General features: G+C 34.1%; 1 protein-coding gene across 11 annotated transcripts in view; it reads right to left on the minus strand.

Moving 5' to 3' along the window:
- Window positions 1-217: 217 nt before the first annotated feature.
- USP25 (ubiquitin specific peptidase 25) overlaps window positions 218-14905 on the minus strand; it is a 159930-nt gene continuing 145242 nt past the window's right edge. For 10 of the 11 annotated variants that reach the window (XM_017347187.3, XM_017347192.3, XM_051819182.2 and 7 more), the window contains 6 exons: window positions 12986-13164; window positions 10614-10692; window positions 6844-6923; window positions 2708-2831; window positions 1144-1339; window positions 218-823 (listed from right to left, as the gene is read on the minus strand). In XM_017347187.3, the coding sequence (XP_017202676.1) occupies window positions 651-823; window positions 1144-1339; window positions 2708-2831; window positions 6844-6923; window positions 10614-10692; window positions 12986-13164 (831 nt within the window). In that variant the 3' untranslated portion in view covers window positions 218-650. Of the gene's footprint in view, window positions 1003-1143; window positions 1340-2707; window positions 2832-6843; window positions 6924-10613; window positions 10693-12985; window positions 13165-14905 lie in introns of all 11 variants that reach the window. The other variant, XM_017347188.3, reaches the window with a different exon arrangement.

Genomic DNA, 14905 nt, shown 5'->3' on the forward strand with positions numbered 1-14905 from the left:
TAGCTGAATTCAAAACAGATTTAAGTGCCATACCAAGTTTAACAACTTAATAAAAATATATATACTTAAATGTCAAATACTCAGTAAATTTCCTATGTGCTGTCATAAGAGACAAATTAAGATGGTATTAATCTATTCATCGCCCGTCTTAATCCCCAAAATTCATGTTATGACTAAAATAAAACACTAATATACAATATACCTGCTTACAAACACATAGGTAGCCATAAATAAAACTTTATTCTTTAATTTCATTTACAAGCTACCAAATATGTATCGTACACAGTGCTGAACACTTAAATGGCTGTAATTGTGGAAGGATCCAGACTAAATGAAAAGCTGTTGATAAAGAAAAGATAAAAGCAAAGTAACACTGTACCAGAAGGTGGCAAAAGCATAGTTTTGCCTTCATAAAATCAATTAGATTCGTAATTACACATCAGTTGTGGTTAAAACAAAGTCTGAGTGCCATGCGATTCTCAGCTTTATTGTCTATCATCTGGCTAAAGTCTGTATACTCATCTTGTCTCTTGCGGTTATTAAAATAAAAAAGTTAAAAACTATAGCAGCAACAAGCAAACCCTGTGACAGGAAGGCAAGGGTTAAGAACTAAAAAAGTTTATACAGTGTATTGAAGGAAAGTGTGCAGTTTATCTTCCATCAGCAGGAGTTCGACTGAGGGACAACATGATTCGGGCAAATCGCTCGCAGAGTTCATGCGTGGAATATGCAGGTAACTTGGGCGGCTCGTGGAAACCTTTAATTTCCGTTGAACAATCAAGCAATTTGGGCAGAAAATCCGTCAGCTTTTCTTGGAGGTTTGCTGCAAAAACAAATTACTAAATGTAACTAACGATAGAAACTATCAGATGAGTGTCTTCATCAATTTGATTTATTCACTTGTAGGGGTTAGCTGATATTTCCTTTCCAACAAAGGAAAACAACTGCCATTTGGGGGACTCAGTGAAAATATGAATGGCAATGGTACTGTGCACTGTTCAGCTGGAAAATAAGAAAAAACATTAACAATGGTAAATGTGGAAATAATACAGAAAATTTAAAAATAGTAAGAATGCATAACACCTATTTTAACTGCTTTTAATATCTACAACTCGGGTGCCCACCAGCATTTCTTAAACTTACATTCCATTTCTTGTCCAAGGTAGGAACACCATCGATTCCTCATATCTTCCACAGCGAGGATATCCTTCTCTTCCATTTCATCCACCAGTAATAAGGGCAAAAATGGGACAATAAACTCATTCATGATGGTCAGACCATGGTTTACTTCTCGATCCTCTCCAGATTCAAACAGTTCTGCAGCTTGCTCATTTAATTTCTTAATGCAATGAGAAAAAGAATGTTTTGTTTTATAATTATATAAAAATTTCTACCTGCAAGTCTTAATACTGAAAAGAACATAGTAAGTTCACAAAGAGTATCAGGACAAATAGTGGTCAGTAAAAGCAATCTCAGTCTCATCTAGCACTCAGATACTCTTAGACAAAGATTCGCATACAGCAACAACAGAAACAAAAGCAAAAATGGTGACAGTGTTGTGTTTTTAAATTTCATGTTCGACTGAGATTAGTTTGATCAGCACTACAAGGGCTTGGCCATTTTAACTTCCCAGATATTAATTAACTTCCTTCAATTCGGAAATTTATAAGATATGTGTGTGTGTGTGTGTGTGTGTGTGTATTTGACTTATTTTATTTATTTAAAAGGCAGAGTTACTGAGAGCAGGAGAAACAGAGTGCTCTTCCATTTTCTGGTACAGCCCCCAAGTGTTCCCAAAGGCTAGGGCTGGGCAAGGCTGAAGCCAGGAGCCAGGAGCTACAATATAAATAGAGTGATGTTAATAGTTTGCTGAGAATGGAATCTGATTTGAAAAAAATCTCAAGATGGAATGTGTGATTAAATCCATGAAGGTGGCTCACTTAGGGATCATGAATAAAGTTTCCCAGGCATCTATGGTTAAGTAAATTGTTGCAAAAATATTGTTCAGTGTGAATCAATGCTATAATTAGTACTCAAACAGTATTTTATACTTTATGTTCTGTGTGGTGCAAACTGTTGAAATCTTTACTTTATACTAAATTGATCTTCTGTATATAAAGATAATTGAAAATGAATCTTGATGTGAATGGAATGGGAGAGGGAGCGGGAGATGGCAGGGTTGTGGGCGGGAGGGAAGTTATGGGGGGGAAAAAGCCATTGTAATCCATAAGCTGTACTTTGGAAATTTATATTTGCTAAATAAAAGTTAAAAAAAAGAGAAATGTTTAAAACTTATTAATGATAGTATTTTGGCAAATAGTAAATATATTTGAGGAAAGCAACTACAAAATCACCAGCTGCAAGAAAGGATAGAATATGATAATGAATGTTTTGATATTATGTACAGAAAACAAATACCATTTATAATGTCTCAAAGAGACATTATTTATTATCAAGAATATCTCCAAATTTATTTGTTTTCAAGAATATTTCCAAATGCTCTATGTCACTCTTCCTCTCCCACTAAAAAAGACATGGTAACGTGACAGAAATGTAAAAAATGTGATCCCTTCTTATGAACATTTCTGGTTTATGAGCTGCAACAATATATACAGATCTACAAGCATAATCAGTCACATAGATTAGTTGGAAAAACCTTCCCAATGTAAGAGAAAATGCCAAACGTATTTTGCATGCATTAACTTACTAGTAAACATTCTCTTCTATAATGTGATATCAGTTCTTCATCATGTCCTCTGTACAGGCCTTTGGATAATAGTTCCTTGTTATTCTGATAAGCACAGATGAGGAACAGCAACGAATCTATGTAACTTACAAATTAAAAAGAAATACAGTATTACTATCTCATCTTTATAAAAAAGTCAACTAATTTATAAAATATTTTAAGTACACACATACATTTTAGACATCTAAAACATAATTAAGTCACCTGATGCACTTTATGCCTGAGTGCATCTTTGTGTTTAGTAACAATGATTTCTGAAACCAGAAGACAGTTATATTTTAAAAATAAAATGAAATAGGAGCTATGATTGGTCATTCCTTCTTCAGTACCAATTTTCATACTGAGGTCTATGTAAACTAGAAATCAGGCCTGATGTCAGAGCCAACAATCTATTCATTTAAAGGATATCATTATTTTTGCATGAAGTGAGGAACAAATTATTTTATGATCACAAACACCATCTGGTTCATTCAGTGACTGTTTCTGTATGTTTTTTTCTGTATGAAGACACAGTTCTAGTCATTGAGAAAATGCAAGATAGAAAGGAGAATATCAAAAGGAGGTGGAGAAAGTAAAAAGGAGGAAAAAATAATCTAAAAATTAAGAAAAAGTCTGACAGGAGTAGGCTCCTGTGTTATATTAATACAGATAAACCTAGATGTTAAAGAGTTCAAACATGTATAAAAGTGAAGAGAAAATGTATAACACAATATTGTTTGCCTTTAAAATAATTATCTTGTCCTAATATGCTAGAGAAAAAAATACAGCCCTGTTTGGTTATAATCGAAATACAAAAAATATTTTAAGGTATCTCCTTTGTCTTAGCTCTAGGAACACTAACTTATCTGCTCACAGACTGACAGAGAAAAATGTAAATCCCAAGTAAAATAAACACAATTTTGAAACTCTAGGCTACCCTGTCAATTAGTGTTATACTTTTTATTTCATGTGCTTATCTATAAAAACATATCCATTTTATAACTCAAATGTTAAAATAATCTGAAATTTAATGTATATATTGAAGATAAATAAAATCGCACACACAAACTATCATTATAAGTAAATTTAATCATTTTTGAAAATAGCTTTTTTGTAAGAATTTCATTTTAAGGAAAATTTCATATGAAATTTTATGTTTAATAATGATTATATTTAGTAAACATCCTCAAAGATTGTGTTTTATTTACCAAAAAGAAAGTGAGTGTAATATTAAATGCTGTTTCACACATTAGTTTGTTACTTAATAAATAACTTGCACATCTATCTTGTCTTTGTACAGCTATTAAGTTTCCTGTTAAAAAGATCTTCCTGAATGACATTTATATCTGGCCTTGTAGACTTAAATAATCTTTACAATAACAGTTCAGACACCATGAATTTGTTCCAATTTTCTACTGAGGTAATACAAAATGTTCCATATTTCAACAATCTTTAAAGATCTAATAAACATATTTTCTTATTCATTTATTTATTTATTTTGACAGGCAGAATGGACAGTGAGAGAGACAGAGAGAAAGGTCTTCCTTTTTCTGTTGGTTCACCACCCAATGGCCGCTGCAGCTGGTGCGCTGTGGCCAGTGCGCTGTGGCCGGCGCACCGCGCTGATCCGAAGCCAGGAGCCAGGTGCTTTTCCTGATCTCCCATGTGGGTGCAGGGCCCAAGGACTTGGGCCATCCTCCACTGCACTCCCGGGCCACAGCAGAGAGCTGGCCTGGAAGAGGGGCAACCGGGACAGAATCCAGCGCCCCGACCGGGACCAGAACCCGGTGTGCAGGCGCCGCAGGCAGAGGATTAGCCTAGTGAGCCGTGGTGCGGGCCCTAATAAACATATTTTCAAATAAATTCAGCTTAAGGTTCAGAAGTCCTGTTACATTATTAAGTAAATTAATATCTCATAACCTTTTTTTAAATTTGAGAGACAGACACACTCTTGCTATTTTCCACTTACACCACTGTAAAACTCTGGTTTCTAAAAACATGGTTTCTCTTCACTATTCCTAGAGTTGACAAGCGCCTATCAGTGAGTACTCAATTCAGGGCTTTTAGCTGCTAAATTTCCATTAAAAAAAGTTTGATAGAAGCTTCTGGCAATATTTTATACATGGAGAGCTATGGTACCTGCTATATTTGTGATAGTAAAACTGATAAATCTTTTTCAGATATTCCATAATATTACTTGTCACCACTCCAAATATCTAATTGATCGTTCCAGGTTGATAAACACTATACCAAAATACTGACTTGCTGAACAAGTATGTGTTTGATAACTGGAATTAAATTATGAAATCAAAATATGCTTCACATTATCTTAAAGTCTTCAAATAAATGTTAACTAGGAACAACTAAAACAGAAGCTATACAAGTAGCCACAAAGTAAGATATTATTAAGATATTATTGAGTGATATAAGTGAAGTACAAGAATACGGGCGTCTCCATATTAATTTATCTCCCTGTAGTTATTTTTGTGAGGTGTGACCTTAACCAAGTTACTACCTTTCTGTGGAATCTAGTTTTTTATCTGTAAAATTGAAATGTCTTTTTGATCTTAGACACTCTATTCAATCATAGAATCATATTAATATTTTCTTCACATCAGCACAAGTCTCAGAAGCCCTGAAAGTAAACTTGAATATTTCTATTAAAGAAATAAAGCCCTGACTAAAACAGTAACTTAAATAAGGAGCAATTAATCAGTTAAATCTATTTCAAACACCAAAATGAATTATCTCATAAAGAACACAAGAACCAAGATTTCAATAACTTGTATCTAAGTATTTGGAAACCAAATCAAAATGTTATTTTTCTTTTTGTGTGATTACATGTAAAATCTTGATAATCATAATAATATAGCTAGTATTGTGCTCTGGAACAGTTCTGTCCAACATATTTTTGACAGTGGTGTATGGAAATTGTTTTTCTTTTCATGAAGATTTATTTTATTTATTTGAAAGAGTTACAGAGAGAGGTAAAGACAGAGAGAGAGAGAGAGAGAGAGAGAGAGAGAGAGAGAGATCTTCCATCTGCTGGTTGACTCCCCAAACAGCCACAATGGCTGGAGCTCAGGTGATCCAAAACCAGGAGCCATGAGCTTCTTCTGGGTCTCCTACATGGGTGCAGGGGCCCAAGCCCTTGAACCATCTTTCACTGCTTTGCCAGGCACATTAGCAGGGAGCTGGATCAGAAGTAGAGCAGATGGGATGCTGGTTCTGCAGGCCAGGGCTTTAACCTGTTGCGCCACAGTGTCAGTTCCCTGGAAATGTGTTTTATATCTATATGTCTACTGAACATCTGATATGTGGCTATTACATTTGAAAAACTGAATTTTTCACTTTAATGGCTTTAAGTTGTTACATATGGTTGGTGGCCACCATGTTGGGCAGTATGACTCCAAAAGAAAATAATCCATTCTATCACTTAAAAAAAAAATCATTACCCAAGTAGGGGTTTCCTTTACTTTATCAAAAGCAGAAAGTATTCAATAGTCCTTCTACTTGGCTGCAACTAGATACTGTCTTGAAAAAAAATAGGATTTTTCTAAGAAAAAAATTCATTAGTCAATTAATACAAAAGAATGTGAAATATGTTGATGTGTAAGTAAACAATCCAAAACAGAAAGTCAAATCCATCCTTTCTTCTTAATAACTGGAGTTGTAATGATACTATGGTTAAGAGAGTAGAAACCCCGGGCTAGCGCCATGGCTCACTTGGCTAATCCTCCGCCTGCAGCGCCGGAATCCCATATGGGTGCCGGGTTCTAGTCCCAGCTGCTCCTCTTCCAGGCCAGCTCTCTGCTGTGGCCCCGGAGTGCAGTGGAGGATGGTCCAAGTCCTTGGGCCCTGCACCTGCATGGGAGACCAGGAGAAGCACCTGGCTCCTGGCTTCAGATCAGCACAATACACTGGCCGCAGCACGCCGGCTGCGGCGGCCATTGGAGGGTGAGCCAATGGCAAAAAGGAAGACCTTTCTCTCTGTCTCTCTCACTATCCACTCTGCCTGTCAAAAAAAAAATTATTTAAAAGTGCAAAGATGATATCATATCTCAACACAATTGTCTGAAAAGCAAGCTCTTTTTTCATACTTGTTCATTTTACCTTACCTTTCTCTCTGAAAGTTTTCAAGTCCAATTATAAGATACATAGTGGTTTCCCTGAATTTCCTATAATCCTGATGCCACTCCTATAGAAAATATTCAAAAAATCCGGAGTAAGATTTTAAACATTTTAATGAAACTTTTCATAAACTTAACATATTGTGCTATTTGAATCAGTAGAAATACAGGACTTCAAAATGAATATAAACTACATCTAAATCAAATTTTCTGATATAAGATACATATTAACATGATTAAATTATTAGGCATTACTGAATTAGATAAGATCTTACTAGAAAAGTCAATAGAAATACAAAGGCAGCATAATCAATTAGGTTGTCTTCCTTTCAAAATTTCTTCAGCATAAAATCCTATTATTAGAATTTTAATAGAGTACAAGCCAGGTTTCCTTTATCTAAAATGCGTGGAAATAGACGCACTTGAAGCCATGGAGTTTTTCTACATTGACTGAGCATCTTTAATCCCACTTGAGCATCCTGCATCCCTAATTTGAAAATCTGGACTCTGATGTGCTCCAAAATCTAAAACATTTTGAGTGCCATGTAAGTGCTCAAAAAGTTTTGCACTTCAGAATATGTATCAACATCACACTGAAGGGAGGCTGTGAATGAATTTATCACTTTAATACTGACTTGAATAGTGTTGATACAGAATTTTAAGAAACTAAAGATACTGTAATACATTTAGCCTTTTACTTGGCCAAACTTATGAGAAACTTTATTTTAAATGTGGTAGCTGAGTAGTTTAGGAGAAAGGATAGCTGCTCTTCCTATTTCACTGCTCTTGCCTCCCCAAAAAACAAGTATAGGTCACGTAACAGAACAGATTCTGAGATGATACCCTATAACCCTTGAAGATAACAAGACTTTAACTTAATGAAGAAGAAATTTGATACAATAAAAACAAGTGAAATACAATATAGGATTAATCTAAAAGAGAATATTGATCATGAAGTGTTAAAGCATATATGTACACACATTACAGCCAATGAAAAGAATAAGTAGACAAGTTTCTTGGCCAACTATATTCTCCTTTAATATGAGCTATTTAAATTTTTATTTAATTTTAATTTTTAATGTATTTTATTAATATTTATTTATTTGAAAGTCAGAGTTACAGAAAGGAGACGACAGAGTGAAAGATCTTCCATCTGCTGGTTCACTCCCTAAATGGCCACAACAGCAAGGACTGGGCCAGCCTGAAGCCAGGAGCTTCTTCCAGGTCTCCCAGGTGGGTGCAGGGGCCCAAGCATGTGGGCCATCCTCTGGTGCTATCCCAGGACATTAGCAGAGAGCTGGATCAGAAGTGGACAGTTGGGACTCAAACCTATGCCCATATGGGATACTGGGGCTGCAGACCAGGCCCAGGTTTAAACCCATAATTTTTAAGGGTTTAAAATGCATCTACTGAGATGCTGAACATATTCCTTCCTAAACCTTTTAATGCAAATATTTATCTCTTTAATAATTTATTTATTTATTTGAAAGAGTGGTAGAAACAGGCAGAGGCAGAGAGGCGAGAAGGAGGAGAGAGGTTAAGAGAGGATTAAGGAAGGAGAGGGAGAGAGGATCATCTCTCTACTGATTCATTCACAAAATATCTGCAACAGCCAAGGATGGGCAAGGAAAAGCCAGGAACCAGGAACTCCATATTGTTCTCCAAGCGTGTCAGGTGCCCAAAAAGTTGGGCCATCTTCAGCTGCTTTCCCAGGCAGATCAGCAGGAAGCTAGATTGGAAACTAAGCAGCCAAGACTGGAATTGAGACCCTGGCACTCCAATATAGATGCTGGCACAATAAACAGCAGCTTAACCAGCTGTGCCGCATCACAGGCCCAATAATTTACCTACTCTTATGCTAATATTAAAAAGCTCTAATGGTTAAGACAGTGAGTCCAGATTTCTAGCAGAACAAGCCCGTTCACAGTTGTCTTCAAGAATGTCTTGGCAGATTAGGATCTTTTCATTTCTATAAAATTTTTTGAACAGACTATCAAACTCTACAAAACATCTTGCTAGCATTTTCATGTGGAATGCACAGAATTTATAAATCATTTGTAAGAAAATGACATCTGTAACAACATCCAGTTTCCCAAACATCATTATTCACATACACAAACCCCTCCCTCAATCCTTTTTAGATCTTTTTTAATGTCTTCCAGTAAGCTTTGCAATTTTCTCCATTGCTGTCATAAAGATCTTTTGTTAAATTTATTTCTATGTACTTCTTAGTTTCAAGGTGTTATTGGGTCATTTTTAGAAGTTTCATTTTCTAATTATATGTTACTGGTATATAGAAACCAAATTAATATTTGGCATTGATTTGCACACTTCCTAGCTCTCTAATCCTAATAAATTTAGCTATAGATTTTCTTTGAATTTATAGATATAAAATCTACAAATAATGAGTTTTTCCTTTTCCAATTTTTTTTACTTTTTGCTTACTATTCCTGTTGTCTTACTATGTCTTTCCTGATCACAAAAGTAGTTTCAAGGTTCACAATTCTATATGTTTACTGTACTTGTTTATTTTTTATTTTAGACATGCTTTTAAATGGATTAGTTATGTTACACTACAGGTTAGCTAGGAGTTTTCATAAAATATTGAGTGTTTATTTCTCTTCTTTGTTACTGTAATAAAATACACTGACTACTTAAGAAAATCCAAAATAACAATTTATAAATAGGAGTAATCAAAGTCATTCAGGAAATCAGCTTAAGTCTATAAATTAAAAACACAATGTATAATGTTAAAATGTAAAAGCTTGAAGAAATACTGGTCAATTCCAATTAAGTGCTAAAATCAGAACCAAAGGAAATGCAGAGAATTTTATCACATAAATGGCGTGTAAGCATTTGCACAAATGCCTCTGTGTGTGCTCTCTGTCTCTCACTCGCTCTCTCACATCCAACACTGTCTCATATGCCAAAAATATATGGCATAAAACATATGTAGCCAAAGCAAATCTCTAAATTCTAGTAAAAAATAAATGAATCATATTGAAAGAAAAAATACAGCATGCCTTTATTGCAGTATAGTAGTTAAGTATACAGTTCTGTCAGCCAAATTATAAACTTCTAGCTGTGAAACCCATAGATAGCTTCACCTCTCTATGCCTCATTTTCTTGGGTATAAAACAGAACTAAGGATACTAGCTACCTCATGGTACTATCTTAAATAAATCAACTAATACACAAAAAGTTTAAAAGACTATTTGGTACACAGTAAATAAATGTTAATAAATATTAGCTGTTGTTATAATGTAACAGCAATTTCAAAATGAACAATATAATTTGTTACATTATTTTTAAGGTAGAAGAGTTCATTAGGAAAGCAGTTGGGGGCAGGTTTTTTGCACAGTGGTTGACTGCTTAGAAAATTTGTATCCCACACTGGAGTCCTGAGTCTGAGAACCCAGCTCTGCTCCCAGTTCCAGTTTCCTGCTAATGCACACTCTGGAAGGAAGCAAGTGAAGGCTCAGATAACTGGGTTCCTGCCACACCCAAGGAAGACCTGATTGGTTCCAAACTCCCAGCTTTGGCCTGGCTATTGTGAGAATTTGGGGAAAAAAAGTTTTGTTTTTGGTTTTAACAATTAACAAATTGATCCTAAAATCATTTGTAGAAATATTAATAATCTGAATATTGACTTAGAATTTTTACTTTTCATGAATAACTGATTCCAACTTAGTTGTGCTGAAATGAAAGGAACATCAGTGAACTATCAAACTAGTTCAGCCTCTCAAAAAGCAAATTACCTCATATTCTTCCAAATTCACTTCTTCAGGTTTTATCATTTCAAGTTTGGCTTGAGCCACTTTCATTATATTGTGACACCTTCAAATTAAAAAAAAATACATTTTTAAATCAAAAGGAAAACCCATAAAACCAAATTCATGTTACACAAAACTAAATTAATGAACATACATAAAAGTGAAATCTATTATTATGGAACTTTTTTTTTTAGAAAATTCTCATACAAGCTTATGTGAAATATCTTTCTTGGACTAGTACTAAATATTTACAAATAAGACTGCATCAATAATTAAATTCAAATGTACTGCATCATAATTACATGTGGTTTTTGAAGTATATTTTGTTACTATAGCTTACATAGTGAAAAAAATCAAACATTTTTTATGATTACTAAGCAAATACAAAGTGTACTGTATTTTTTTTTAGCAGGTGGTTTTTTTTAAGATTTTATTTGAACGATGGAGTTACAAAGAAAGCACAAGAGTCAGAGATCTCTCTCATTGGCTGGTTCACTCCCAAATAGCTACAATGATGGCGGCTTCACCCATGTCTTCACACCATGGCTATAGGGGCCCCAGCACTTGAGCTGTCTTCCACTGCTTTCTCGATGCATTAGCAGGGGGCTGGATCAGAAGTGAAACAGCTGGGACAAAAACCAGAACCTATATGGGATACCAGCATATGTATTTTCTTTATCTCCCAAATAGCTGTATACTTAAATTTAAAAAACAAAAACAAAACAGAAAAAAAATCACAAAATGTGCCTATCTTTTCAGGTAATAATGGAAACATTCCAATACATTTATGATCATAATCATTCCTAATGAATTCCTACCAAATATATTTAAGGAAGGCATTTGGCCTAGTGGTTGGGACATACACATCCCATTTCAAAGTACATGGATCAACATCTGGTTCTGGATCCTGATGCCAGTTTCTTAAACCTGAGAGGCAGCAGTGATGGTTCAAGTAATTGGATTCCTGTCACCAGTGTGGGAGAACTGGATCGAGTTCCCAGCTCTGTGCTTTGGGTACCCACCCCCAGTTCCTGCCATTGCAGGCATGTGGGGTATGAACAAGTGGATGGGGGAATGCTCACACTTGCTCCCTCTGTGTGTATGTGTGTGTATTTCTCTGCTTCTCAAATATTTAAAAAGAAAAAAAGGAATGTGCTGCAAAATATATTTAATTAACCACATGCACCTAAATACGGTAAATACAAGAGACATCAAATATCTAAAACGTTAACCACTTGAGGTCCTCACAACAGACAATTCCAAAGGACTGCAAAATCAATGTGATTACTTCCTTAACCTCTTCCCTAAATTTAGCAGTCTATAATCACTAGAACATAGTGTACTGACAGTCCAGAGAATGAGGTCATAATCAGTCTTACTCCTGATTTCCCTGGCAATTATATATGACCAAATAGGTACAGTTCATACTGCTACTAACACAAATAGAAACAGCCAACATTTAGTGAGTGCTCAAGTGTATACTAGATACTGTTCTATTTGCTTGTATCCTTTCATACAAAACTACACTGCAGGGATCCTAGATACTTTGTGTCTCATAGTCTCCTCAGCTCCACACTTTAAACTCAGTATATGAGAATAATTTATTCCAAAATTGAAAAACAGTTACAAGGAACTTCAAGACTGCATATGAATGTTTCTTGTATATTAAAATAACTTTCATTATTTTGGACTTTTTCCTGAAGTCTAATGTCTTTAATGTCATACATTCTAATTAGATTACATTTTAATATTTAACATTAGTAGTTTTATAGTAGTTAAGAGAAAATATGTCGGGGTGAGCCAAGTTAATTTCATCATTATAAGCTTTCTCTTTATGCCAAAAAATTTAATTATTTCTATATATGATTAAAAATTTTTCTCCAGTGATTCTTACAGAAGGGTGATTTTTGCATTCACAGGAGTCATTTGGTAATACTAGGAGACATTCTGGGCAGTCATAACTTGGGGGAAGCTACTAGAATCTAAAAGGTGGATATCAAGCATGTTGCTAAATGTCCTACAAACAAAGGTACTACTCCCCAACAATGGAGTAGTACAAGACTTAAAATGTCCAAATTACATAGGCTAAGAAATCACTTTTTTTCCTCTGAAATACAGTCTCATTAAGTTAATGATTACAAGATTCACAACTAATCTAAATTATTTTTCAGTTCAAACTTTTAAAGGCTTTGATTACTGACTCCAAAGAAATAAGAAAGCAAATTAAAAAGGTAAAATTTTGTGCTGTATTTATTGAGTTTGTGCATGCATAAAATAAACATAAAAATTACAATGGGGATCTGCAAAAAAGTGAGAATCTGAGCATGTGAATTAGATATTTTATATTTTCACATTACCTTTCATCAAAACTCAAATTTCTATCTCCAAATTGTTCCAGCAAGGTTTTCTCAATGATTTTCTTTGGTGCCTGGTTCTGGATAAAGTAGACCACTACGTGATGTAAACGATAATCTGTTTCTGGGGGGGTGTCTTCTTGGGCCAACTTAACCAACCGTGAATATTCCAACTTAATTGCCTAGAAAATCAAACAACAACCACAATGTTGGTCAATTTTAATAATTAAATTCCTTCAATATTATACATTTAATTCCTCTTGCATTCAAATTTATTTTATAAAGCATTGCAAACAAATCCATAGAACTAAGAATAGTTGCAAATAATTTTCTAAAGAACTGACCAGGTGGGTCCTTCTTTGTTCATTTACCATATATTCATTTGGTTTCCACACACTGAAGTGGTAAAATAACAACTCTAAGCTTTCAATGTGATTAATTTTGTGAAATTCATCAGAACCTTGTCAAAGTCTATTCAGAGGCATCAACAGATGGACATGGTAAGTTCTCCTGTCTCTTTCTAGCATTTGGTTTACCCAAATTCTAGAACTGAAATACAGCACCCTAGAATATCCTTAAATCAAAGAAAATGGCTGAATCTTAAATGAATAGTAATACTACCATAATTAGCTTTTAGTTGAAGGGCCCACAAATAAGGGATGAAACAGCAAGTCCTGAGGTTGTAGTTATAATTCCTCCTTGCTTCAACAGTACTTGAATTTTATTTATAATAAATTTATAATAAATTTATTAATTATTATAAATTTATAATAAATAATAAATAAATTTATAATAATGAGGACACAGTATTATCAGCTTGATGTTTGGGCTTATTCTTTATAAACAAACAGCACATTTACAATTTTAATGGCAAATAATAAACACTAATACATGTTTCCACACATTAGGAAAATTCTTGACTACATAGAAATATATGATTTATGCATATAATTCCATTTTACAAGAATCCTATAAAAAGATAATGTTTTTAAGAATATTAATATTCTAGCTATATTAACCATAACATATTTTGAGCTTCATGGGAAGCAAATTTAAAAAAATCTACTCAGAGAAGGAGTTTTTTTTAAATGCACTCATTTCTTAGGTAATTCTTGGCCATTCATATGCTCCCATCTCTGTGGCTGTATTTTTCAGAAGGAAGGAAAAAGTAGTAAACACTAAGTGAAATATTCTGGTTATTTAATATCATATTTCATCAAAAGGAAGGCTAATAAATCCTTTGCATACCATATTACCACTATGAAGAGAACTGTTTTTATAGTGAACACAAAATGCTCTGACTTTGAAAAAGTATAGCTTTTATTCTGGATATACATATTTTCCCAAAGTCTTAACTGCTGTGGTTAATTAGCACACACAAACATTTACTTAAAGCCCTTTAAAGTTTTTATTTTTCTAATTTGGAAAAAAAAAGAAACAGGTTCATTTTAGTAACCAAAATATAAAAAAACTTAAGAATAAATCTACACACTTAACAAACAATAACTGTTTTTTGTTATGTCCCTTAGATAATGATTGTTAAAAACTATGAGATGATTTTTAGACAACAAATATTTCACATACCATGCTTTCCATCAAAGTTTATATAATCCAAATAACATTTTACTGCCTCCATTAATATAACACTGCTTTACATACAAGTAATCATTAAGTGGCTACCACCCTACCTTCAAAATAAAAACTGGGATTTTTTTTAAGTAAACAGAAAATTCAACTTCTTACATGCTAGGATTATATGTTTACCTCTTGATTTTTCTAAAGATTCTCCTAATTTCCTCAAGTGAATGCCAAAATCACAGTACTTTTCAATGGATGGGTTAAACCAGCAGAGGCAGACAGGCACCTCTAAATTTCTAGCAGGAATTTCTCAAACACCACACACATACAAAACACTTTTGCCTG

This window comes from Oryctolagus cuniculus, chromosome 4 (genome assembly GCF_964237555.1).
Source record: "Oryctolagus cuniculus chromosome 4, mOryCun1.1, whole genome shotgun sequence".
In the NCBI taxonomy this organism is placed as follows: Eukaryota; Metazoa; Chordata; class Mammalia; order Lagomorpha; family Leporidae; genus Oryctolagus; species Oryctolagus cuniculus.